Source organism: Mytilus trossulus, unplaced genomic scaffold (genome assembly GCF_036588685.1).
Source record: "Mytilus trossulus isolate FHL-02 unplaced genomic scaffold, PNRI_Mtr1.1.1.hap1 h1tg000445l__unscaffolded, whole genome shotgun sequence".
Classification (NCBI taxonomy): domain Eukaryota; kingdom Metazoa; phylum Mollusca; class Bivalvia; order Mytilida; family Mytilidae; genus Mytilus; species Mytilus trossulus.
In genome coordinates this window covers 207,932-229,079 of record NW_026963363.1, presented here as the reverse complement: position 1 = coordinate 229,079, position 21,148 = coordinate 207,932, and the positions used below count along the sequence as shown (strand labels likewise).

The 21,148-nt window shown below is 32.1% G+C and overlaps 1 protein-coding gene and 1 long non-coding RNA gene across 2 annotated transcripts; both read right to left on the bottom strand.

The window, feature by feature from the left end:
• Positions 1 to 4,793: 4,793 nt before the first annotated feature.
• LOC134702391 (uncharacterized) lies at positions 4,794 to 10,182 on the bottom strand. Its single transcript, XR_010104399.1, has 3 exons — positions 9,837 to 10,182; positions 5,636 to 5,777; positions 4,794 to 5,016 (listed from the first exon to the last, which is right to left on the bottom strand). It is a non-coding gene; the product is annotated as an uncharacterized LOC134702391 (long non-coding RNA).
• Positions 10,183 to 18,664: 8,482 nt separating this feature from the next.
• On the bottom strand, positions 18,665 to 20,861 carry LOC134702388 (uncharacterized). Its single transcript, XM_063563294.1, has 3 exons — positions 20,806 to 20,861; positions 20,485 to 20,576; positions 18,665 to 19,024 (listed from the first exon to the last, which is right to left on the bottom strand). The coding sequence occupies exons 2-3, from the start codon at positions 20,548 to 20,550 to the stop codon at positions 18,827 to 18,829; spliced, it is 264 nt and encodes an 87-aa protein (XP_063419364.1). The 5' UTR covers positions 20,551 to 20,576; positions 20,806 to 20,861; the 3' UTR covers positions 18,665 to 18,826.
• Positions 20,862 to 21,148: the final 287 nt, after the last annotated feature.

The window sequence follows — 21,148 nt, the reverse complement described above, 5'->3', positions numbered from 1 at the left end:
GACGAAATAGTCATTATACCACTTCTTTCGTCGGTCCGAATCAACTTATTTGGATTTCAATCCATAATCCGGATATGTCCGGACTTTCATCCATCGGAACTAAGAGTAATGTTAATTCAATTCACCAGGATACTTCAAAACTTCTGTCACTATTGAGATTTACTACTACCATAAGTTGCCATTAAAGGCTAATACACACAATCTAAATCCAATCAAACCAGAGTTTAATTATTTTATTATATGGCTATAAATGTTTCGCCATGTCATTTGGTAAAAACAAAGGAAATTATTTTTGATAAAATATTTTATTTATTGCGGCAAAAATTACGAGAGGTGATTATAAGGCTTAGACTAGCGTCCATGTACCTTAATATATTTTATTTTTATTTTCTTCTTGTTTTCGGTGTATTTGGTCTCTTCTTTTTTTGGGGGGGGGGGGGGGGGGGGCATATTTGTTTTTTATGACCTTATTGAAAATGTAGACTTATGAAAATTATCCAGTGTATGCAAAAGAACTTAGTGGCAATAAAGCATAATCTGGATTGGTCCAGACCTTTATCTCCGGTCCAATGGAAATTAACAAATTTTGTAATTTTTCGCTCCGGATATTTCCGGACTTGTACCACCGGTCTGAGGGAATTTAATGAGATTTTCACCAAAAATCCGGAAATATCCGGACTTTCAAACCCGGTAAAAGGTAAACCAACAAAGTTATTACTATAACCACTCCGTATAATTACACTCTTTTTTTACCAGTCTGAGGGAACTTGAGATTACCACCCATAATGCAGTTATGTCCGGATATTCAACGGAGGTTATAGGGAATATTGCGAAATGATTATCATATCACTTCCGATATTCAGGACCGAATATTTAGGCAGTCTAAGTACACTTATTGAGATTTCTTTCTTAAACTCGTATTTGTCTTGGCATTAATCTTGGTCAAATAAAAAAAAGCAAAATTGCTTTTATACCACTCCGGATATTTCCGGACTTCTTTATCCGGTCGGAGGGAATTATTGAGATTTACACCTATAATACGTATACGTCTGGACTTTCGTCCTCACTCAAAGGGGAACAAACGAAATTGTGTTAGTAGTTAACCACTCTGATTATTTCCAGACTTCTTTCATCGATCTGAAGAAATCAATTGAAATTTCCACCCATGATCCGGTCATATCTGAATATTTATTGGAAGTGAAAGGAAATCTAGAAAAATTGTTATTGTACTACTCCGGACTACTTTCGCTGGTCTGAAGAAACTTATTGAGATATACATAGGTAATCCGTATATTTCCGGACTTTCGTTCATGGTCAGAGATAGAGAAAACGACGAAATAGTTATTATACCACTTCTTTCGTCGGTCCGAATCAACTTATTGGGATTTCAATCCATAATCCGGATATGTCCGGACTTTCATCCATCGGAACCTAGAGTAATGTTAATTCAATTCACCAGGATACTTCAAAACTTCTGTCACTATTGAGATTTACTAAAATTATAAGTACCATAAGTTGTCATTAAAGGCACAATCTGAATCCAATCAAACCAGAGTTTAATTATTTCATTATATGGCTATAAATGTTTCGCAATGTCATTTGGTAAAAACAAAGGAAATAATTTTTATGAAATATTTTATTTATTGCTGCAAAAATTACGAGAGGTGAATATAAGGCTTGGACTATCGTCCATGTACCTGAATATAAATTTTCCAAGGTAACACCAATGACGTCGATTTATGACGTCAAGGTTAATTTACTTTTTTCCCCCATGTTTGCCTCGTTTTCGGTGTATTTGTTGTCTTGTTGTTTGGTTAGGGTCACTCCTACATGCAAGAATCGTTTCTTACTATAAATCACTCGAACGTCAGCCAAAAACAATTTAAATCGATCCTACCCGACATACGGATATTTATTACCTCCCGTAGTAGATTTTCATGTTTTTGTGTGTAATGTTAGTATTGTATTGATATAATTATAGATATATGATGAAAATGAAATGAGCGAACATTGAAGTGATGTTTGGCCTAACTAAAATTGTAAAGTTCTTGATTTTTTGAAAACGCGCCAAAAACAATTTTTAATCAATCCTACCTTAATATTTCACACATAAAGTACAGTAAAGGGTGTACAACTCAACTACTTGTACATTTTATTTTTTAAGGTATGGTTGTTACTAATTAATTCATCATTTAAGATCATATGTTATATTTTTATATAAAAAATGTTTAAGACATCTTTTATGACAAAAGTAATATAATAAACAAAACCGAGCGTCATTAATATATTGTTTGTAGAATTATTTATATTGAAACATTTTAAACTGATTGTCGTCATCCTTTTCTTTTATGTATTTGTTTTATTTAAGGCGTTCTGTGAAACATTTGGGTTGAAATGTGTTGCAGGTGGCAATACTATTATCTTATTAGATTTAAGGTGTTTAAACAACTATTTTGGGGGGGGAATAAAATGTCCACTAAAAGAACATGCGTAAGGTTTGAGCCAAGCTGACATGGTGACCATCAGTCTGATCTTTCCGTTCATAAACAACCATAAAACTCATAATGTCATCTATAATTCATTGCTCAACGTTTCAACTGGGTCTACACAATAAACAGGATGAACGTTAATTGTGATCTAAACACATGCGCTTATTATTACTGTGGTAAGAATATTTTAGATTTTTTTTAAATAATACCATATCTATTTTCCGTTCAAATCTGCACCCATTATTTGCTACTATTTCCCGAAAACAATGTTTCATAACAGAAAAAAAAAGGATTTACAATTAAATCAAGCAAAGAATAACACATTTTAACAGGATGAACGTTAATTGTGATCTGAACACCTGCGCTTATCAATTACTGTGGTAAGAATATTTCAGATTTTTAAAAAATAATACCATATCTTTTTTCAGTACAAATCTGCACCCATCATTTGCTACTTTTTCCCGAAAACATGTTTTACAACAGAAGAAAAAATAATTTACAATTAAATCAAGCAAAGACTATACAGCTCAAATTAACCCGTTTTAACTATTTTTAAGTTGTATATTTTATAATTTATACTAAACTATAAAATTAAGATTATATATGTACAGGTCATATCAACGCACAGTTTTTCTGCGGTCTGTCATTTATTTAGATTTAAACCAATCATCTTGGTGGATTCGGTTATATTTTTCGTCTTCGATCGTCCTGAAAGTGAATGAAATATTGGCCACTGCACGTTAAAGTATCAAAACTGAATTAATAGTTCGACTCCGGTCAAATGTGACCAATTGAATTGTTATTTTAATCACTACGGATATGTCCAGATTTCTTTTAACAGTCTGTTAGAGAACGTATTGAGATGTCCATCCATTGTCCAGACATGTTTTAACACCAGAAAAAGGAAACCACCGAAAAATTTAGATGCCATCAAAGCAACGATATTTCGCCACACAAGACAGTTAAATTTAAGGATCGAACAATTATTTGAAACTTTGTAGACAGTAAAATGTTTGAAAAGTACGACAACTTTATGTCATGAATATTCTGAACGTTGACAAATTTCAAACGAGTAGCAATTCCTTATAATGAAACCCTGTCATTGAGAAATTAATAACTACAATAAATTGTTTTATTTCTCAGAATACAAATTGCTGTTTTCAACTACAAAGAGAGTTCCAAATTAATCAAATTGTGAAAAAAAAAAAGACGTGGTAGGAGTGATAACGCTTTACAATAGTCCAAATGACACATAAATTACTATATTATAATTTATGTTAGTATGTTCTGGACCATATGAGTATTTGGACCGTACGCGTACGGTATGAACCGTATGTGTACTTTTTTCAAAATACTCGTGGGGTCTGGACCGTATGTGTACTTTTTCAAAATACTCCTACGGTCTGGCTAATTTTAACCAAGCTCACTGATTAGACTAAAATATATATTACAGATCAAGATAACAAAAATTTTATTATGGAAATAAATTAAGTAATAAAAAAATAAGGATTCATATAGACAATTAAATAAATACTTAATTTCAATTAAAATCCAATGTTCACTTATTCATCTTATTCATGTAATTGTAATAAAATTGATTTTTAAAATCCAATAAAAGATATGTTCCAGCTTGAACTAGACCGTACAAGTATACGCATACGTGGCGCATACGGTCCGGACCGTACGCGTATTGTCCAAATACTCATATGGTCACGAGTATACGCATACGGTCCGGACCATACGCGTACTGTCCAAATACTCATGGTCTGGATCAAATTTATTACTTTTTTATTAATGATTTTCAGTAATGATTGATAAGTTTGTAGGGGGATATTGAACATGCAATTATCGCAGCATACTGTTGGTTAAAAGGAAGTAATTAAATATAATTTCATCTAGTTTAAGTGGAAACAACATAATGAACATGGTAAGCGGAGAGTTTGGCGCCCGCTAACATGTTTAACACCGTCGCATTCTGTATGTATTGATATGAACTAAGTTAGGAACCTGTTGTTCAGTGTCGTTTGTTGCTAACTTGCTAAGTCACATATTCGCTTTTTGGTTTATTGTTTTGTGTATAACTCTGATTAGTTTTTCTCGATTAAATTGTTTAACATTTGTCATTGATGGACCTTTTAGTATAGCTGATAAGTGGTACACGCTTTGATCATTGCTGAACTTTTGTTCTTAATTTTAGCGTTTTGTAAAGAGTTTTCTCATTAGCAATCTTACCCCATCACTTTATATAGAAAGCCTTTTTATGACGTAACAATTGGAAATTTGAAAGAAAAAAAACCAAGAATATTACGTATCATTAACATGATTTAATCAAAAGACAAGCGGATGAAATTAAATGAAATATAGGCCATGCTTTCCCAAAAAGGTTCCGTCCTCACTACAACTTTGGATCATGTGCATGAGGGTCTGTTGAGCCGTACCCAGTACTCCATTTCAGATCCGTAGGCTGGATTCTGCCAGGATTTTTGGCCAAGTCGCCTTTAGATACCTTTAAAGGGTTTTGTCACTGCTGAATTAGAAATATAAAAATGTACACTCAATAAATAAGAATGAATCAATGCATGCAATTCCCTTTTCTCAAACACCTATTTTGAACAAACAAATAAAATGTGATGTGAAGGTTTAGCATTACGACATGCACTTTAATATGTGACATAAGTATTTTACCTACCATTTTTCTTGGAAGATACGGAAGATCGTCAGAAAATTTCAATGACTTTCGGTTTTGGAACTCATTTTCTATTGTACCAGTATTAGGTTCAGTTGAAACAGATATATGGAAATCAGTCAATATTTAGTTTAGATACTTTTTTTAATCAATATGAAACAAAGGTCTGTGAATTCGTTCTTGTTAACCCGACAATGAATTGAAGATTGTATTGGCATCAAGATAAAAAAAAAATATATTTCGGTATTCTTAAACTGTAACAAGTATCTATCATAGATCGCTGTTATCAAATTATTTTTGGTCAAGTGCGTGTTTGCTATTTTGTGTTTTTGCTGACTGGGACGATGGTTCGAGGAGAAATGTCGCGTAACATCAGTAGTATGACATAACCATATAACGTTTTTGTATGTATATTTTTCTATTTCATGATAAATCAAAATATATTTTTGTAAATAATTACCTTTCACAAAATGCTTCTCTGCATATTAATGTCATAGGAAACGTGCTCCTATTCAGGACATTCAGCTGTTAAATCTTTGGTGAAGGATTCCTGAGTGCACTAAGGACTATACAATGCCATTCTTGAAGGACTAGAAGGAGTGCTGTAATATGTATTATTTTTACATATGATATTAAATGCATAAATTTCAAATTGTATCGGAAAATAATCATAAATAAACAAGATATTCAACATTATTTAGACACGTGTCCGTTTTTCTTTGATATGCCGAAAATCGATGAACCGTCTGACACGTGCCTGTTACATGTTATTAAGATCATGCTGTTAATTATATTTATAAACCATTTATTTGTAAACATCGCATATCTGCTCGCTGTTTGAATATAATACTGATCGATTTTAAAATATTGAGAGACATCTGAGATTTTGTAATATGTTTGATAAACAAGTAATTGAAGATGAATATCATTTTATTTTAGTATGTGAAAAGAATAATGAACTTCAAAAGAAATTTATCAAACCATATTATTTGAGAAAACCTTCAAATTTTGAACTCATACAACTACTATCTTTTCATAATGTTAAGGAACTTAACAATTTAGGGAATTTTTCTGGCATTAGGAATGCTTAATGTGTTATGTTTAAAATACTCTGCTGTACTGTTATGGGTATACTTACTTATATGAATTTTTGACTAATTGTTTAAATGTTAATATATTTCACTGATGTAATTGAATATTTGTAATATTTATAATTCTATAAGCTGTATTGCTGACGAATAAAAGATTATAAATCTAAACCGGAAATAAATCTCAGCTTGATTTGACATCTTAGCTTTATCCGTTAATTAATCCCAGCTTCAACATGCGTGATTTATGACAACTTATTGTTTGGTGTGTAAATATTGACACCTCTTTTTAAAAGATTTGATGTTAAAAACAACAAATGTATATACATGTACTTGTTGATATGAAAAGTATGATCTTTTTAAAAAAATTAATTTCTATTTTCAAAATAAGATTTTCTAACTGAATGTCGTGTTTTCTTTTCAATCCTATTTTCAAAGGAAACCAACAACTCTTATACAAAAATACTGCCCCAACCCTCTTTCCACAAAAAAAAAAGAATTTGTTTGTCATTTTTTTTTTATATATAATCATTAATAAACCGCAATTGCATATTGTAAAAATTAAAGAGGTGATTGTTGGTTACTTAATGTCGTGTCATACATGCTTAGGACAATTATAATAAAGATTAATTGACAAAAGAATAAAGTGAAATGTTAGAAAAAAACCCGATAGAGAACTATAGAAATGATGATCTGACATCTGTGATTTAAAATATTAAGTAGACCAATTTCAAAGAAACAAGACCATTTAAAAAAGTTAACGAAATTATTGTAATATAGCGTAATCAATTAAATTCTTATAATGAATAAAATATTACCAGAGACATATAATACAATTTGTATTATATGTCTCTGATATTACTATTACCCCCCCCCCCCCCCCCCTTCTGACTTCCAGGTTCTTGATACGCCCTTGTTATTTTTTCGGTATATTTTTTATACGTGTTAATCGGTATTCTTTCTCATTTTCATGTTATAAGATAACTGTTCCAGACCGTATGAGGATTTGGACCGTACACGTACGGTCTGGACCGTATGCGTACTTTTTCAAAATACTCATACGGTCGGACCGTACGCATACGGTCGGACCGTACGCGTAAGGTCTGGCTAATTATAAGAAGTTGGTCAAGTTCATAAGATACAAATGCATATACCATGTATAACAGATCAACATAACTTAACTTAATTGTAATTGAAGTCAAAAATATATTTTAACTATCTTAAAAAATTACGCTAATTAATTCCGTTAATCTCGTGTATTTAGCATGCGATCTGTAATACATTAATTAAATCATGATCACTGAAATCGAAGATATAGGAAATAAACATAATGTGGGAGGATATTTTTAAAAATATTTTAGCAACTTTACAAAAATGCAAATGCAACGGAACATGCATGAACTGCAAACGTGTAAATAAAAAATAATAGTACGTTATACCTGTGGTAGCAAGTGTCACCTTGGGCGAGAGTACCAAAATAGGATTCAGATACAATTAAACAAATATTGGATTTCAATTACTCGTTAATTCATTTTATTTATCTTATTGAAGTAATATTAATTTGTAAAACGAAAAAGAAAGAATGTGATATGTATTTGTTTAGATTAAACCCATATGATCAAATGACACTATTGTTTGCTCGTACTGGACCATACGCGTATACTCATACGGTCCGACCGTACGCGTATGGTCGGACCGTACGAGTATACGTATACGGTCCGGACCGTACGCGTACGGTCCAAATACTCATATGGTCTGGAACATGACCACTTAAACATTTACCGGCTTTCTTGTATATGTAGAATTGCTCTATACTATAGTGTACTACTTTCCAGACACCTCGAATCGGACGGCATAACAGTTACTAAGTGGTTACTCTATTTTGTAAAAAAGAAAGACTTCCTTAATTGGATTGGATGTTGAACAGAAAAAGAAGCATGCATAAAAATATATTACATATCTAAAACTTGCAAAACGCAAAAAAATATACTTCCTTTAATATTCGAACGACCAAAAGACGAGATATATATATATATGTCACAGTATGGCCTTTAACGATGTACAAAACCAATACCATTTAGTAAGCTTTAAAGAAATGGCATTCTATGCGGCCCTTACTATGAAGGGCGTTTAAAAATAAATTTAGTGGCAAAGAACGTATTTGAAGAAGAAGAAAAACGTGTCCGCTTTCATACTCCAAATCTCTCATAAAAAGGAAAAAAGATCGTACCTAAACATAATTTCTTTCGAAAGATTACAGGTAAATGTTAAATTCGATTACACAGTGTCCGTGTAATTTTGTTTGTTACCAGACTTTACCTGACATTATACAATCTTACATAATAATACCTATGTGATAATAGTATTAATGAGGATATTTGTCAATTGCAATATACAGTAATAAATAACAACCATGTCAAAACTTATTTTGTTAAAGAGTTAATGAAATGATTGTTACATAACATAATTAATCAAATCGTTAGAATGAATTATATATTAGACTTAATCGAAAATTAGAAAAAGTTCCCTTATAACTTAAATGAGGACCCAAAAAACTAGAAAGTAAAGCAGAAAGTCACAGGACAAAAAGTCACAATTCATTTTTTCTGATATTTTCTTTGAATAAAAAACGCCTATTTCTACAAAAATATTTTAGTATTTTTCTTGAACTATTGTAAATAAACCAACTTATTAACAAAATTTATCAAAAGCATATCAAACATGATGAAATGATATTTAAAAAAAACAAAATGTCAAAGTGGCTTCAGTTGGCACTTAAATGGCTTCGTGGTGCCCAGAAATCTTTCTTTTGCATTAATAAATTTAAATAAATTAAATAATTTTTCAAGTATAATGACACATTTTCTAAACTTTATTATGAATATATGTATTAAAAAGTAATCATTTCAAGATAATTCTCTTACATATTCAAACAATTGTCAACAGATTATTTGTGACTTTTGTCCTGTGACTGTTAGGTGATTTTTTGTCCTGTGACTTTCTGTCCGTTTACCAAAAAAATAGATAGGGCTCTCTGATCTGTTTTTGGGATTGTAATCTATTATAGATAAGAACTGTCACAAACGGCTCAAAAGGGTATACTCAATTCAAGTAAATGATAGCTAAAATACATATATGTATAGGAACATAGTCCCCTATGACTTTTTTCAAAGCGCTTTTAGGACTATAGGACATGATTTTTTTACTAAGAACATGTATGTGCCTTTAGCCTTTTTCAAACAATCGTATATTCGGAAAGTCATAGGAATCGTCTCATTAATCAAATCGACTCTTAGATGTAATTTCAATTTAACAAAGATGAAAACTTAATCGTTCTATTCTATAACATCAAATAAAAGATGAAAAAGGGTTTCAGTCAAGAGTGAGACTCCTTCCTAAAAATGGGAACTCTATATACTTCATACAATGCTATTCTTAAATCTGTCCCGAAGTCAAACTATTATTTGTTTTAAATTTCTTACGAAATTGATCTTTAATTAAAATATATTTTTTTATTTTGATCAATTATAACTGTTAAAACAAAAACAACTTGAAGAACCAAAATATAAGTACCGTATTCTATCTTTGTTTTCTCGTTGACGATATTCCATTACCAATCTTCTGTTTGCTGGATGAAAGAAATACTGTCGCTCTGTCGAAGTTCAATTGCAAAACTACATATGACAGTACTTTTTTAACCAAAGCATTTTGATTAAACCAATCAAAATACCTACATTGAAAGACTTGTTCCCTGTCCTTTAAAGGATATTTGAGATACCCGGTACGGTATATTAGAGATAGAGGACCAGCCTATTGTATTTCTGCATGGTTTTGAATTCTAGATATCATGTGTTATTATATTATTTCTCACTGAACCTACATTTACTAGAAGTATTTTAAAATTATAAGCGAATTAAAACTGAAAAATACCGTATTCTGTCATAATAAATAAATTGAAGTGCAATCAGCAAAAGGTTCTGTTTGCAACATGTTTGTCGCGTTCATGTTACATTATTTATCAAATAGCACTAACGATATTTTTTCTATTATTTATTTATGCTTCATAGGTTTGAAGGCTGTACAGATATGATATACATGTATATACAAGTTTAAACAACGTTCGAACCTATGATATTGCTTTGGATTTTGTTTTACACATGTGCATGCAAAACAAATTTCTTGGTAGAGGTGTCTAAATACAGCACAAATAACGTTTTAAAAGACCGAACAGTGAACAAGTATATTTTGACAAAACGCATTTGACTGACAGGTCGAACAAAGGATGTTAATCCTATGTTCAGTATTTTAGTACTTGATTCAATATAGTAACACTTTTTTCGTAATTTTTTGTTGTAAAACTTGTACTTTATTTTATCAAGATTTGTTTGCTTTTGTTTTTGTGAGGGCGAGAAAAAGTAAACTTGAAGTAGTTGAAAACCATACAGGTACATACACATGTCCGACTTTTTTTTAATATGTCGGAATTATATGCCATAATATAGAAAGCAAAAAATAACCAATTAATCAACTGCCATGGACATAGTTTTGTTTTGTAATTCCAAAATGTTTTTAATCAAAATATAAATAAAATAGATAATTTGCTTCGGTTTAAAACATATGCGGCATGGGCTTTGCTCATTGTTGGGCGCCGTACGGTGACCTATAGTTGTTAATTTCTGTGTCATGTTTGTCTCTTGTGGACAGTTGTCTCATTGGCAATCATACCACATCGTCTTTTTTATATGTGTCTGTGTGTGGAACAAAAATACAGGAACCAAAACAATTTGGAAAGTGGAACTTCTTATTGTCCTTTTATTTAGCTGATCATCAAACGTCTTTAAATTTTGCTCATAGGAATCTTTACCCTACAATCATTTACGGTACCAACGAAACAAACACAGAAATAGGACAAGTAGCCCTCATAACATATCATTTCCCTTGTGTAACTCTGTTAACTTATATAATAAATATTTGTTCAGATTTCTCATGCCTCATGCGTAGGCCTCAAAATATTTATGTACGATACATTGACCACTGTTATACTACTAGTTCCAATCTATATAGAATTCTTATAAATAGCAAACGGCGAAAATCCAATTTCAAACAAAAAGAAATATATATTAATATCAAATGGAATGAAGTTAGGTGATATCTAATCGCCATCGTGGCGGGTTGAGCATACGTTTATGACTTTTCCTTCCATAGACATGTAGGTTGAAAAATCACAAATGTTCATGTAAAATTGTAACCAATTAGATAATTGGTTATTTTGATACATTTCCATGTCTTCATATGAATTGGTAAAACAGTTAACAGTAATTAAGTAATTTTTATTATAGTGACATGTGTAATATATCAGTTCAGTAAAGTTCAAAATATATATTACATACACAACAAGTGTGGACACAGATTAGTGTGGATAGTATGTTTGGAGGTGTGACAGTGTTTTATATGACAAAAGGAGTTCTGCGATTTTCCTATATGGTGTTATTAATAATGTTAACTGAGACACTAATTGCATTAATTACCAAATGATTTTTATGATAGAATATGGCCGTGTTCACACCAAACGCCGTGTACAGTAAGCATGTTTACACTTGGTTTAATGTAATCTACACTAGTTTCACATAAGATTTGTCCAAATCTATACACCTTGTTTAGTTACCTGTACATAAGATTTGTTCACACTTGTAAACTATATGTCATTTAAATGTCATTACGTAGAACCGAACTCAAATTTTTGAACAACTTTTCTAGCAGTAAGGGAACGACCATTTGACCAAAAAAAAAAGGGGGAGGATGGATTTTCCCACAATTTGATTAAAAAAAACGGGTCATACAGATGATAAAAATGAAAATATAGTCTGATTCCAAAGTTTCCCCATACATTATGGTGTTAAATATTGAATTGGTACCATCGAACAAAATTGAATATTAACTTTCGCGCGAGAAAAAATTCAGACTAAGACCCCCCCCCCCCTTTTTTTAGGTAAAGTGGTTGCTCCTTTAAAAAGTCATTTTGGATGATTTGCAGAAGTTTAAAGATGCCTCGACTACGCATTAAAAATATAGGCTGCATCAGCGTGCTTAAAGACAAAGAAACAGAATTGCGATGTTAAGGATCACTACATTTCTATCTTTTCTGTTTGTTTCAAATTATATTTTTTCTCCAATGAGTATTTAGCAAAAAAGGAAGGGGTGATGTTTTTTGTTTTTGTTATTTCTTACTATCTAACGGATCTGAGATACTAAACCTCACCCTTTTTCAGTAATGCATTTTTGAGTGAATCATTGTTTGAGTAAAAGCCAGTGGCAAATATTTCTGTCAGTGTGTACGTCCAGTCGATTCGGGAAGACCTTTTCAAATGGATTATGTGTTCGGCAATAATGGTGAATGAGTCTTGTCTGTCTTGATATGGGGTTAATAAGGCTACGTAAAGTGTTTGTATAACAAATAAATATATCAAGTATAGAAAAATATTTTTGTAAATAACTTTATTCATAAGTGTTATAAGTATCAATTTTATATAAAAATTGCTTCTTTTTTTAAATATACATGGGGAAATCAGAGTTCTGAATGCTTATTTTTGTGTACACTTAACATACACAAGGCCTACATCGACTATCGACTGCATGTATACAAAACATGATTTACACTACATGTAAACATTGAGTTTTATCAATGGGAACGTAATTATGTTTAGTTTATGTGTGAGTTACACGAACACAACACCAAATTTAGGTCAATGTGAACACGGCCTATGTTCCACATCTTTGATTTTGGATACATTTTGTAGCTAGGAGAGCAACACATAAAATTTTAGTTTACATTTGTTTATATAATAACAATCATTGAGGTTTCTGTAATCAACATCAATGTGAAATCATAATGCAGAGACTCTAAAGACACATGCAGCGCTTATGTGAACCCTTGTTCGGTTGCTTTCTGTCAAATTAGTTTTTTTCTAACCGGGTTTTAAAAACCATTATTTAAGAATTGAATGCTTCTTTTTGTAACTCCATCGGGATGTAAAAGCGTTGAACAAAGTACATTTTGTACGAAGCGCGGAAGCGCTCTATTTAAAAAAATGTGCACACGGTCAACGCTATTACAACCTTACGAAGTTACAAAATGAAGCATTCAATACTTATAATTACATTTCTTTTAGCTAGGATCATGAAAACACGGTTTTTATCAAGTTTTCATTTAACTTACTTGTGCACTTTATTGTGGAACCTCGGCGTGTCATTATGCATGAGAAATTTTATTGTGTTATGAAGTTGATTAAGGAATAACGCGAGATTGCAATGTAGCCAATCAAAATAACGTGTTATAATGAAACATACATCTACTGTAATTATATTTTCATGGCAATGGTTTAAACTTTGTTATATATTATGTAAGATGTTGTAAGATTGCCAATTTCTAAATGTTATCCTCTGTATGTTGTCGCAAGGCCCTCAACAATGAGTCAGATTCATGTTTTGTTTCATAGTGGACATTTACGACACCCTTATTTGAAAGAGAGACATTGTAAAACCGATCCCAGAATTATTTTGCGATTTAAAAAAAGTAAAAAAAAATTCAGACATCATTTTTGTACCAGAAACAAAAGGAACCACGAAATGTTTAATTTTAATCTTTGACCAACCTGATGTTCCAAGTTTAATTTCCATAATCATGACGACCTCTATACTCCACAAAGAATTTATATTAAATGTGAAATAAGTGAAGAAAGTGTTTCGTGATAAATGTACTGACCCATTAAAGGGCATTTGAAGTATACAAATACAAGAAAGATATATTTGATTTGAATACCAAATATTCACCTCTCTTTCATTTATCTCTTTCTTATTCGTGTTACTTTTTATATATATCATCACAGAAACAAGCTATTGGAACCATATTTAACGTATAACTCTTATGAAAAAACTACACCTATTTGTCACTGCACGAACTCATTATTAAACTGAATTTTAATTTCAAGCACTGAGAAGGACTTCAATCTGTTATTTTTACGAATGTTTACTTGATTTTGATTTAAACGTTCTCCTGAAACACAAAAAGGCCATAAAAATGTGCTCCGGAATATTCCGGACTGGATTGCAATTTCAAAATTGGGCATGGTAAGTGAGTCCGGAATATTCCGGAGTGGTCGGAGTCCGGAGCCAAGGTGACTCCGGAATATTCCGTACCAGTCCGGAATATTCCGGAGTAAGGGAATCGGGATTCACGTCCAGGTCCGGAATATTCCGGAGTGGTCCGGAATATTCCGGAGTGAGGGAATCGGGATTCACCTGGGTCCGGAATATTCCGGAGTGGTCCGGACAGATCCGGAGTGAGGGAACGGGGATTCAGGCGGAGGGAATCGGGATTCGGGCGGAGGGAGGATCCCCAATGCTCTTTAACTGTGTACTTGTTTGGATTTTTAAATATTTTTGAGAACAGTGTCACTGCTAAGTCTTATGTAGACGAAACACGCGTCTGACAAATCAAATTATAAGCCTGGTACCTTTGATAACTGTATGCAACGTTCGCTACATTATACACATCAAAAACTAAAGCTAACTAACATGAACCCGATCTTTAATCGAGTGTGCAGGATATACGTGCATAAAATTTTACAAATATATCAATGTGCAATGGTTCAATGCATATATTTCACCTGTACATGTGATCCAATCTCCCATCCAATAGTGTACATTGGTAGTGCACGTTCTATGATACAACATTGTGCAGTAAAATGTGTTATCACATGGTAGAGATTTAAGAGAAACGAAAACAACATAGGTTACTGAACAATAGAGGCTCCAGATCAATTGTTCAAAAACAGTTACTTTATTGTAGACGTTTTAGAGAAAACAATCACAATATGAGTAAAAGAGGGACGAAAGATACCAAAGGGACAGTCAAAATCATTAATCGAAAATAAACTGACAGCGCAAAGGCTAAAAATGAAAAAGACAAACAGACAAACAATAGTACACATGACACAACATAGAAAACTAAAAAATAAACGACACGAACCCCACCGAAAACTAGGGATGATATCAGGTGCTTTGGAATGGTAAGCAGCACCAATAATTAGAAAAGTATTGAAACAGAAAGTGTTGACTCAGTTAAACAATAGACAGAGTAAAGATTTGGACACAGTTCTTGCATTAAATGCATTTCAATAAAGAAAAAAAAATGAGAAACATGACGCAAACAACCCAAGTCATCTCGGTTTGAAAATGAAAATATATTAAATATCCTGTGATTTTCAGCAGTGTTTATACCCTTCTAGTTAAATAATTGTATAAGCTACGGAAATTCCAAACATATTACCGAAAACATGAGCATTTGTGAAGGCGTATAAACTGTAATGATAACGTTCTTCTAGTTTTGATATTTTTCTCAAAAATTTTCTTCTTCTGCGGAAAAAAGATCTTTAGAAAGTACAAAACACTACATCCTCACGTCATACCGACATTTTATCAGCCTTTGATGGTTTTAGAGGAGTTGCGACTCAATTAAATCGGCTTGATCGTTCAATAGTACAGATTTTTGTAACAACGTAAAGGACATCGTTGAGTGTCAACGTCACAGAAAAAAATCACCCATAAAAGTACATTGTTTGTACTTTAAAAGTTAATTATCATAGTCTGAAATAATAACATGTCATTAAAGGGCTTCCAAACATTTATTATTCTAGTTTCTATATAACATTAACTCGTCAATGTCATTGACAATGAAGTCAATATTTGTTTTATGATAGATTTGTCGAACTATCAATGATAATCTTCTCTTCAGAAAAGTGGTGTTATATTTTAAGGCAATTTTAATCTGAATAAAACATTCTATAAATTAGTTTTTTTAATATCGTATTTGTCAAGGCTTTGATATGATATTCAAAAATAAATCAGGTCAGACTGCACTTTGAACAACATATGGAAATACTTAAATCCACTGTCGTTTATGAAATGATAAACCTTCATATTTAGTACAATACACGAACAAACAAAGGAAATGTGACACCGCTAACACAACATCTAATACATAACGAAAAACGTAATTATCCAGAAGGGTTTTGTCACATGAAAAAGTATTTCACAAATACCATTTATTGGTTGGAAAAAATTCTTGCATATGTAATTCACTTCTTAAGTAATAATAATTAAATACTAGTTGATGCTTTGCATTAGTGTATCACCATGCATTTTTTAAATGCTTTGCATCAGTTTTACAACAAATAAAATATTTGAGTATTAACATATATCTTTTCTACACGATATACAAATATTCCCCATTTCAAATTAAATGGCAAATTGAGAGCATTAATCCTGTGTTGGGCCACAAAAAAATGACCACCGTAGATATAAGTATGTTACTGTAAAAGGGATATATCAAATTTGCTCTGATTCAAACAAACATTCTCTGAAACTGACATTATGAAGATACTTAGTTTAATGATTTGCAACATGTTTGTTACTTTTGACGGACGTGTTTTGAAGCTAACATTCTGCATTGTAATCTTCTTACCGACTTTTTGGGGCTTTTTTTTAATTAAGTGCCAGTCTTTGTAAGAATCAGGCAATTTAGGTAAAAATCAAAACATGATCAGAAAAAACCCACCAAGCTAATCATGCTATTCAATACTTACCATCATTCTTAGTTAAAAATTATTAGTCTTTTGTTTGTGTGTGTCTGGTAATATCAAATAACTTGGTTAGAAAATTGGTTAGAATGATAGCAAATCACAGAGTTATCTCCCTTTATTCGTTAATTTCTAGTGCATTTCAACCAAATTGTATCTTCTATTACCAGAAAAGAAAACAGAAATTAATATTATTTGTGTGCATAACTATATATTATGAACTGAAATCAATGTCAAATTGGGTGGGGTTTCTTGGTCATGTTTTCACCACTGCCTGATTCTTAGGCAGACTGGCACTTAACAGCAAAATCAGTTTTTATTTTTTTTTAGACATTAAATGCATTTTCATTAGTATAACTAGAGCATGCAATGCCTCAAAATCATAAAAAAGAATTAAACATTATTTTTCAACACAAAATTTACAATGAGTACAAACAATAAAGGCAACAGTAGTATACCGCTGTTCAAAACTCATAAATCTATGGACAAAAAACAAAATCGGGGTAACAAAATAGTGCATCTAGATAGTTTTTAAGGCATTACAGTACCTAGATATATAAAATCCTGTAATAGTAATTTTTATAGAAAATCGAACTTGCTGGATTTTAATGTGCATTATTTCCAGACAGCAAAAGATAGCAAAATACACAAAATCAACTCTACTTTACGCTATATAGATGACGTTCTTTCACTAAACAATTCAAAATTTGGTGACTATGTGGATCGCATCTATCCCATCGAATTGGAGATAAAGGATACTACAGATACAGTTAAGCCGGCTTCATATCTTGACTTACATCTAGAAATTGACAATGAGGGTCGGTTGAAGACAAAACTTTACGACAAAAGAGATGATTTCAGCTTTCCAATTGTGAACTTTCCATTTCTAAGTAGCAACATTCCAGCAGCACCTGCATACGGGGTATATATCTCCCAATTGATACGATATTCCCGTGCTTGCATTTCCTATCATGATTTATTTGAATGAGGGTTACTGCTCACAAGGAAACTATTAAACCAAGAGTTCCAAATGGTGAAGTTGAAATCATCCCTTCGTAGATTTTACCGACGCCATCACGAGTTGGTTGACCGTTATGGAATAACCGTTTCACAAAAGATATCGGATATGTTCCTTACGTCGTAACTACAACCCCCTTCACTTTCATGAATTTGACCTACCGAATTAGACTATTTACCGGATTTGTAATCACAGAAGCAACACGACGGGTGCCGCATGTGGAGCAGGATCTCCTCACCCTTCCGGAGCACCTGAGATAACCCCTAGTTTTTGGTGGGGTTCGTGTTGTTTATTCTTTAGTTTTCTATGTTGTACCTGATACATAACAACTTGCAAAACCACTATCACAACGACTTTAGTACAGTTAACATAGAATTATGATAATTGTATACATATACATCATATCCAAATGGCAGTTGAGACGAAAAGTGGTCTGATGCCATTATATATCCAACGCATCCGATTGGAATTGGGATGTCATGTGTGGTGGTTTACATATACAATATACCCGATGGGATATTCGGCGATATATGAGTTAAAGATATATGTGCTGGTGTGATGCCATGAAATATTCAACACACGTGACAAGAGTTAATGCGGGACAAAAGCTGTTGAGATGCCGTTACATAAACAACACACTCGACACGACAGAAATTTGGGGTCATGTGCGCTGCGTTGATGCAATGTCAAAAGAAGCAAAGGAAACATATAAAAAAAATACTAATAAATAAAATAAAACTAAACGATACATCTTGAGTTAACTCAATAATCTTAATAAATATTGATATTATAATGCACGATAGTGTATTATGTGTATTAACATAAATATTGAAAAAACAGCCGGATTTGTACTTTTTTACATAGACATAAGAAATAATTTAGTGCTGAGTCAAAAATATCAATATAGTTTATAACGCGTTCTGTGATGCCAGTCTCTGGAACAGGTCTTTCATGGAATGCTCAATGGCTCCTCCTTTGCTTTGTGTTATAGCAGTAGTTGTTTCACCAGTTGTTCTATCCACACAAATACCTATGTATTTCCACTCAATACCAATTACCTGACCTTTAAATGACCAGCTTACCATCTTTCCGTCACCACGATCAATCTATCAAATACAGGAAAGCAATGCGTTCAGGGATAAATACAACAGTTAGATAAAGGATAGGCATATAAAACAATATTCTGCAATATTCTGCAATATAATATTTTACGCAGACTTGATTGGGTCCGGAGTTATGTTGGTAAACTTTGCCTTATTGTAAAGTGTAAGTTAGTAAATATACTTTTAGTATGTAGTATCGAATTTGAAGGTCAGATAAAATTGTTAATTTAGTTTTCAGTGACAAAAAGCCACAGACAGCTGTCTTGTCAGTATCATTGCATGAAACCTCGTTTTCAATGATTCATATATAACTGTTTGGGCGCAAAATAGCATCACAAGTCTTGAATCTATTAACAACGTTTAGGAGTACATCTCAATATTATACAACACTATATCGGTGAATAGACGGAGTTTTGGGGTAAGGTGTTTAGATCCCATTCTAGACTAGTTCGAGACTAGTTCATTTAGTTAGATTTAAACTAGATCGGTTAACTGTATGTTGTTTAAATGACCACTGTAAATGCTTCGAAAGAGTCTAAACTAAATATCAAAAGAGGACGTTTAGTATGAATCAATCTAATGTGAACCAATTAAACTTTAAATATGAAAGCAGAGATCGGTTAAAAATAATATAATTGAATCGAAATTAATGAATGCGCATGTCTGGCGTCAAAACAAAACACTTATTAGGTATTAAAGAAAACGAATAAAGGGCCGATAGATTGGCTCGCGAATTAAAGTTGATGAAAAGGTACAAATCGAATTAGAGATCACATCAAAAAGACATTTGGAAGTTTTCCGTAGCATATGCAATATTATGAAGGATATGATAGTCTTTTTATCTAAAAATTGACGAAAACTGCAGTAACACCAGTTTCAAAATCTTATTTTGTGATTCAAATGAAACAATAACCTAATCAATAAAAAAAGAAGATGTGGTATGATTGTTAATGAGACAACTCTCCACAAGAGACCAAAATGACAGAGAAATTAACAACTATAGGTCACCGTACAGCCTTTAATAATGAGCAAAGCTCATACCGCATAGTCAGCTATCAAAAGGACCCGAAATGACAATGTAAAACAATTCAAACCAAAAAACGAACGGCCTTTTATCCATTTTTTTTTTCAAGTGTGCATATAGGTGGTTCAATACATTAATTTGATTGATTATTTCTATGTTTACGCTATGTTTACAATGTTACGGGTAATTAGGTCAAACCGATTTCAACTTTTAGTTGTAGTATGAACGCAATGGTTAGAACGGGGTTCTACATGTAAATATAGGAAGAACGTCTTTAAAGCAGACAGGTTTTCAGGGGAATCGACGTTGCGTTCTTGGTGTTCCTCCTATTTTTTTTAATTCCGGATCAACATCTGTATCATGGAAATCTTGTAAATAGTTAAAATTGATAATATGTCACGTCCCATGGCTTCCATGAATTATTGCTCAAATTTCTTACCTCTCCTTTACCAGATGTTCCAAGGGCATTGGCCATATCCTCAGCACCTTTTAAGAATTTATCCATTACTATTTATTCGACTCAACAAAAACCTAAAAAGACACATAACACATTTGCATGGAATAAGTCGTTCTGAGATTAACTGACATTTTAAAACGTTACTTAAACAGTACACTTCACTTCGAATGATATCTTCGTTGTACAAATAATAAACTTTATATATTGATTTCAATAATATTAATTATAAGCCAATTAAAATATAAAAATAAATTTTTAGAAGAATCATGATAGACTCGAATAGAAGTATTTAAAGATATTTACCTTTATTCAAAGTTGTGAAACGTCAACTAAAATAAATAATCAATTGGAATTTATTTATATATCCCATTAGTGGGTATTTATAAATCGAATTGAAAAATTCCCGTTGTGCTATTCGTAGTCATTACGACCTTTAAAAGGATTAAAATGTATTTTTAGAAATTTTCATTACTAATTTGTTAGATTAAAGTTAATTTTTTTTCGAAACTTGAAAACATATGATTCAGAAGATGACATGGGATAATTTTGAACATTTTCGGAAATCTTATCTCTATTTTTACGAATTGATTGACCTAGAAATTCAAAATACATCTGACGGAAGATTCATAATAAAATTTAAAAACAA

What these genes read in the sequence shown, in the direction of transcription:
- LOC134702388 (XM_063563294.1), bottom strand. Translation starts at nt 20,550, where the DNA reads ATGGATAAATTCTTAAAAGGTGCTGAGGATATGGCCAATGCCCTTGGA. An exon ending in GAACATCTGGTAAAGGAGAG is followed by an intron (nt 19,025 to 20,484) that starts GTAAGAAATTTG and finishes TGTATTTGATAG; the next exon opens with ATTGATCGTGGTGACGGAAA.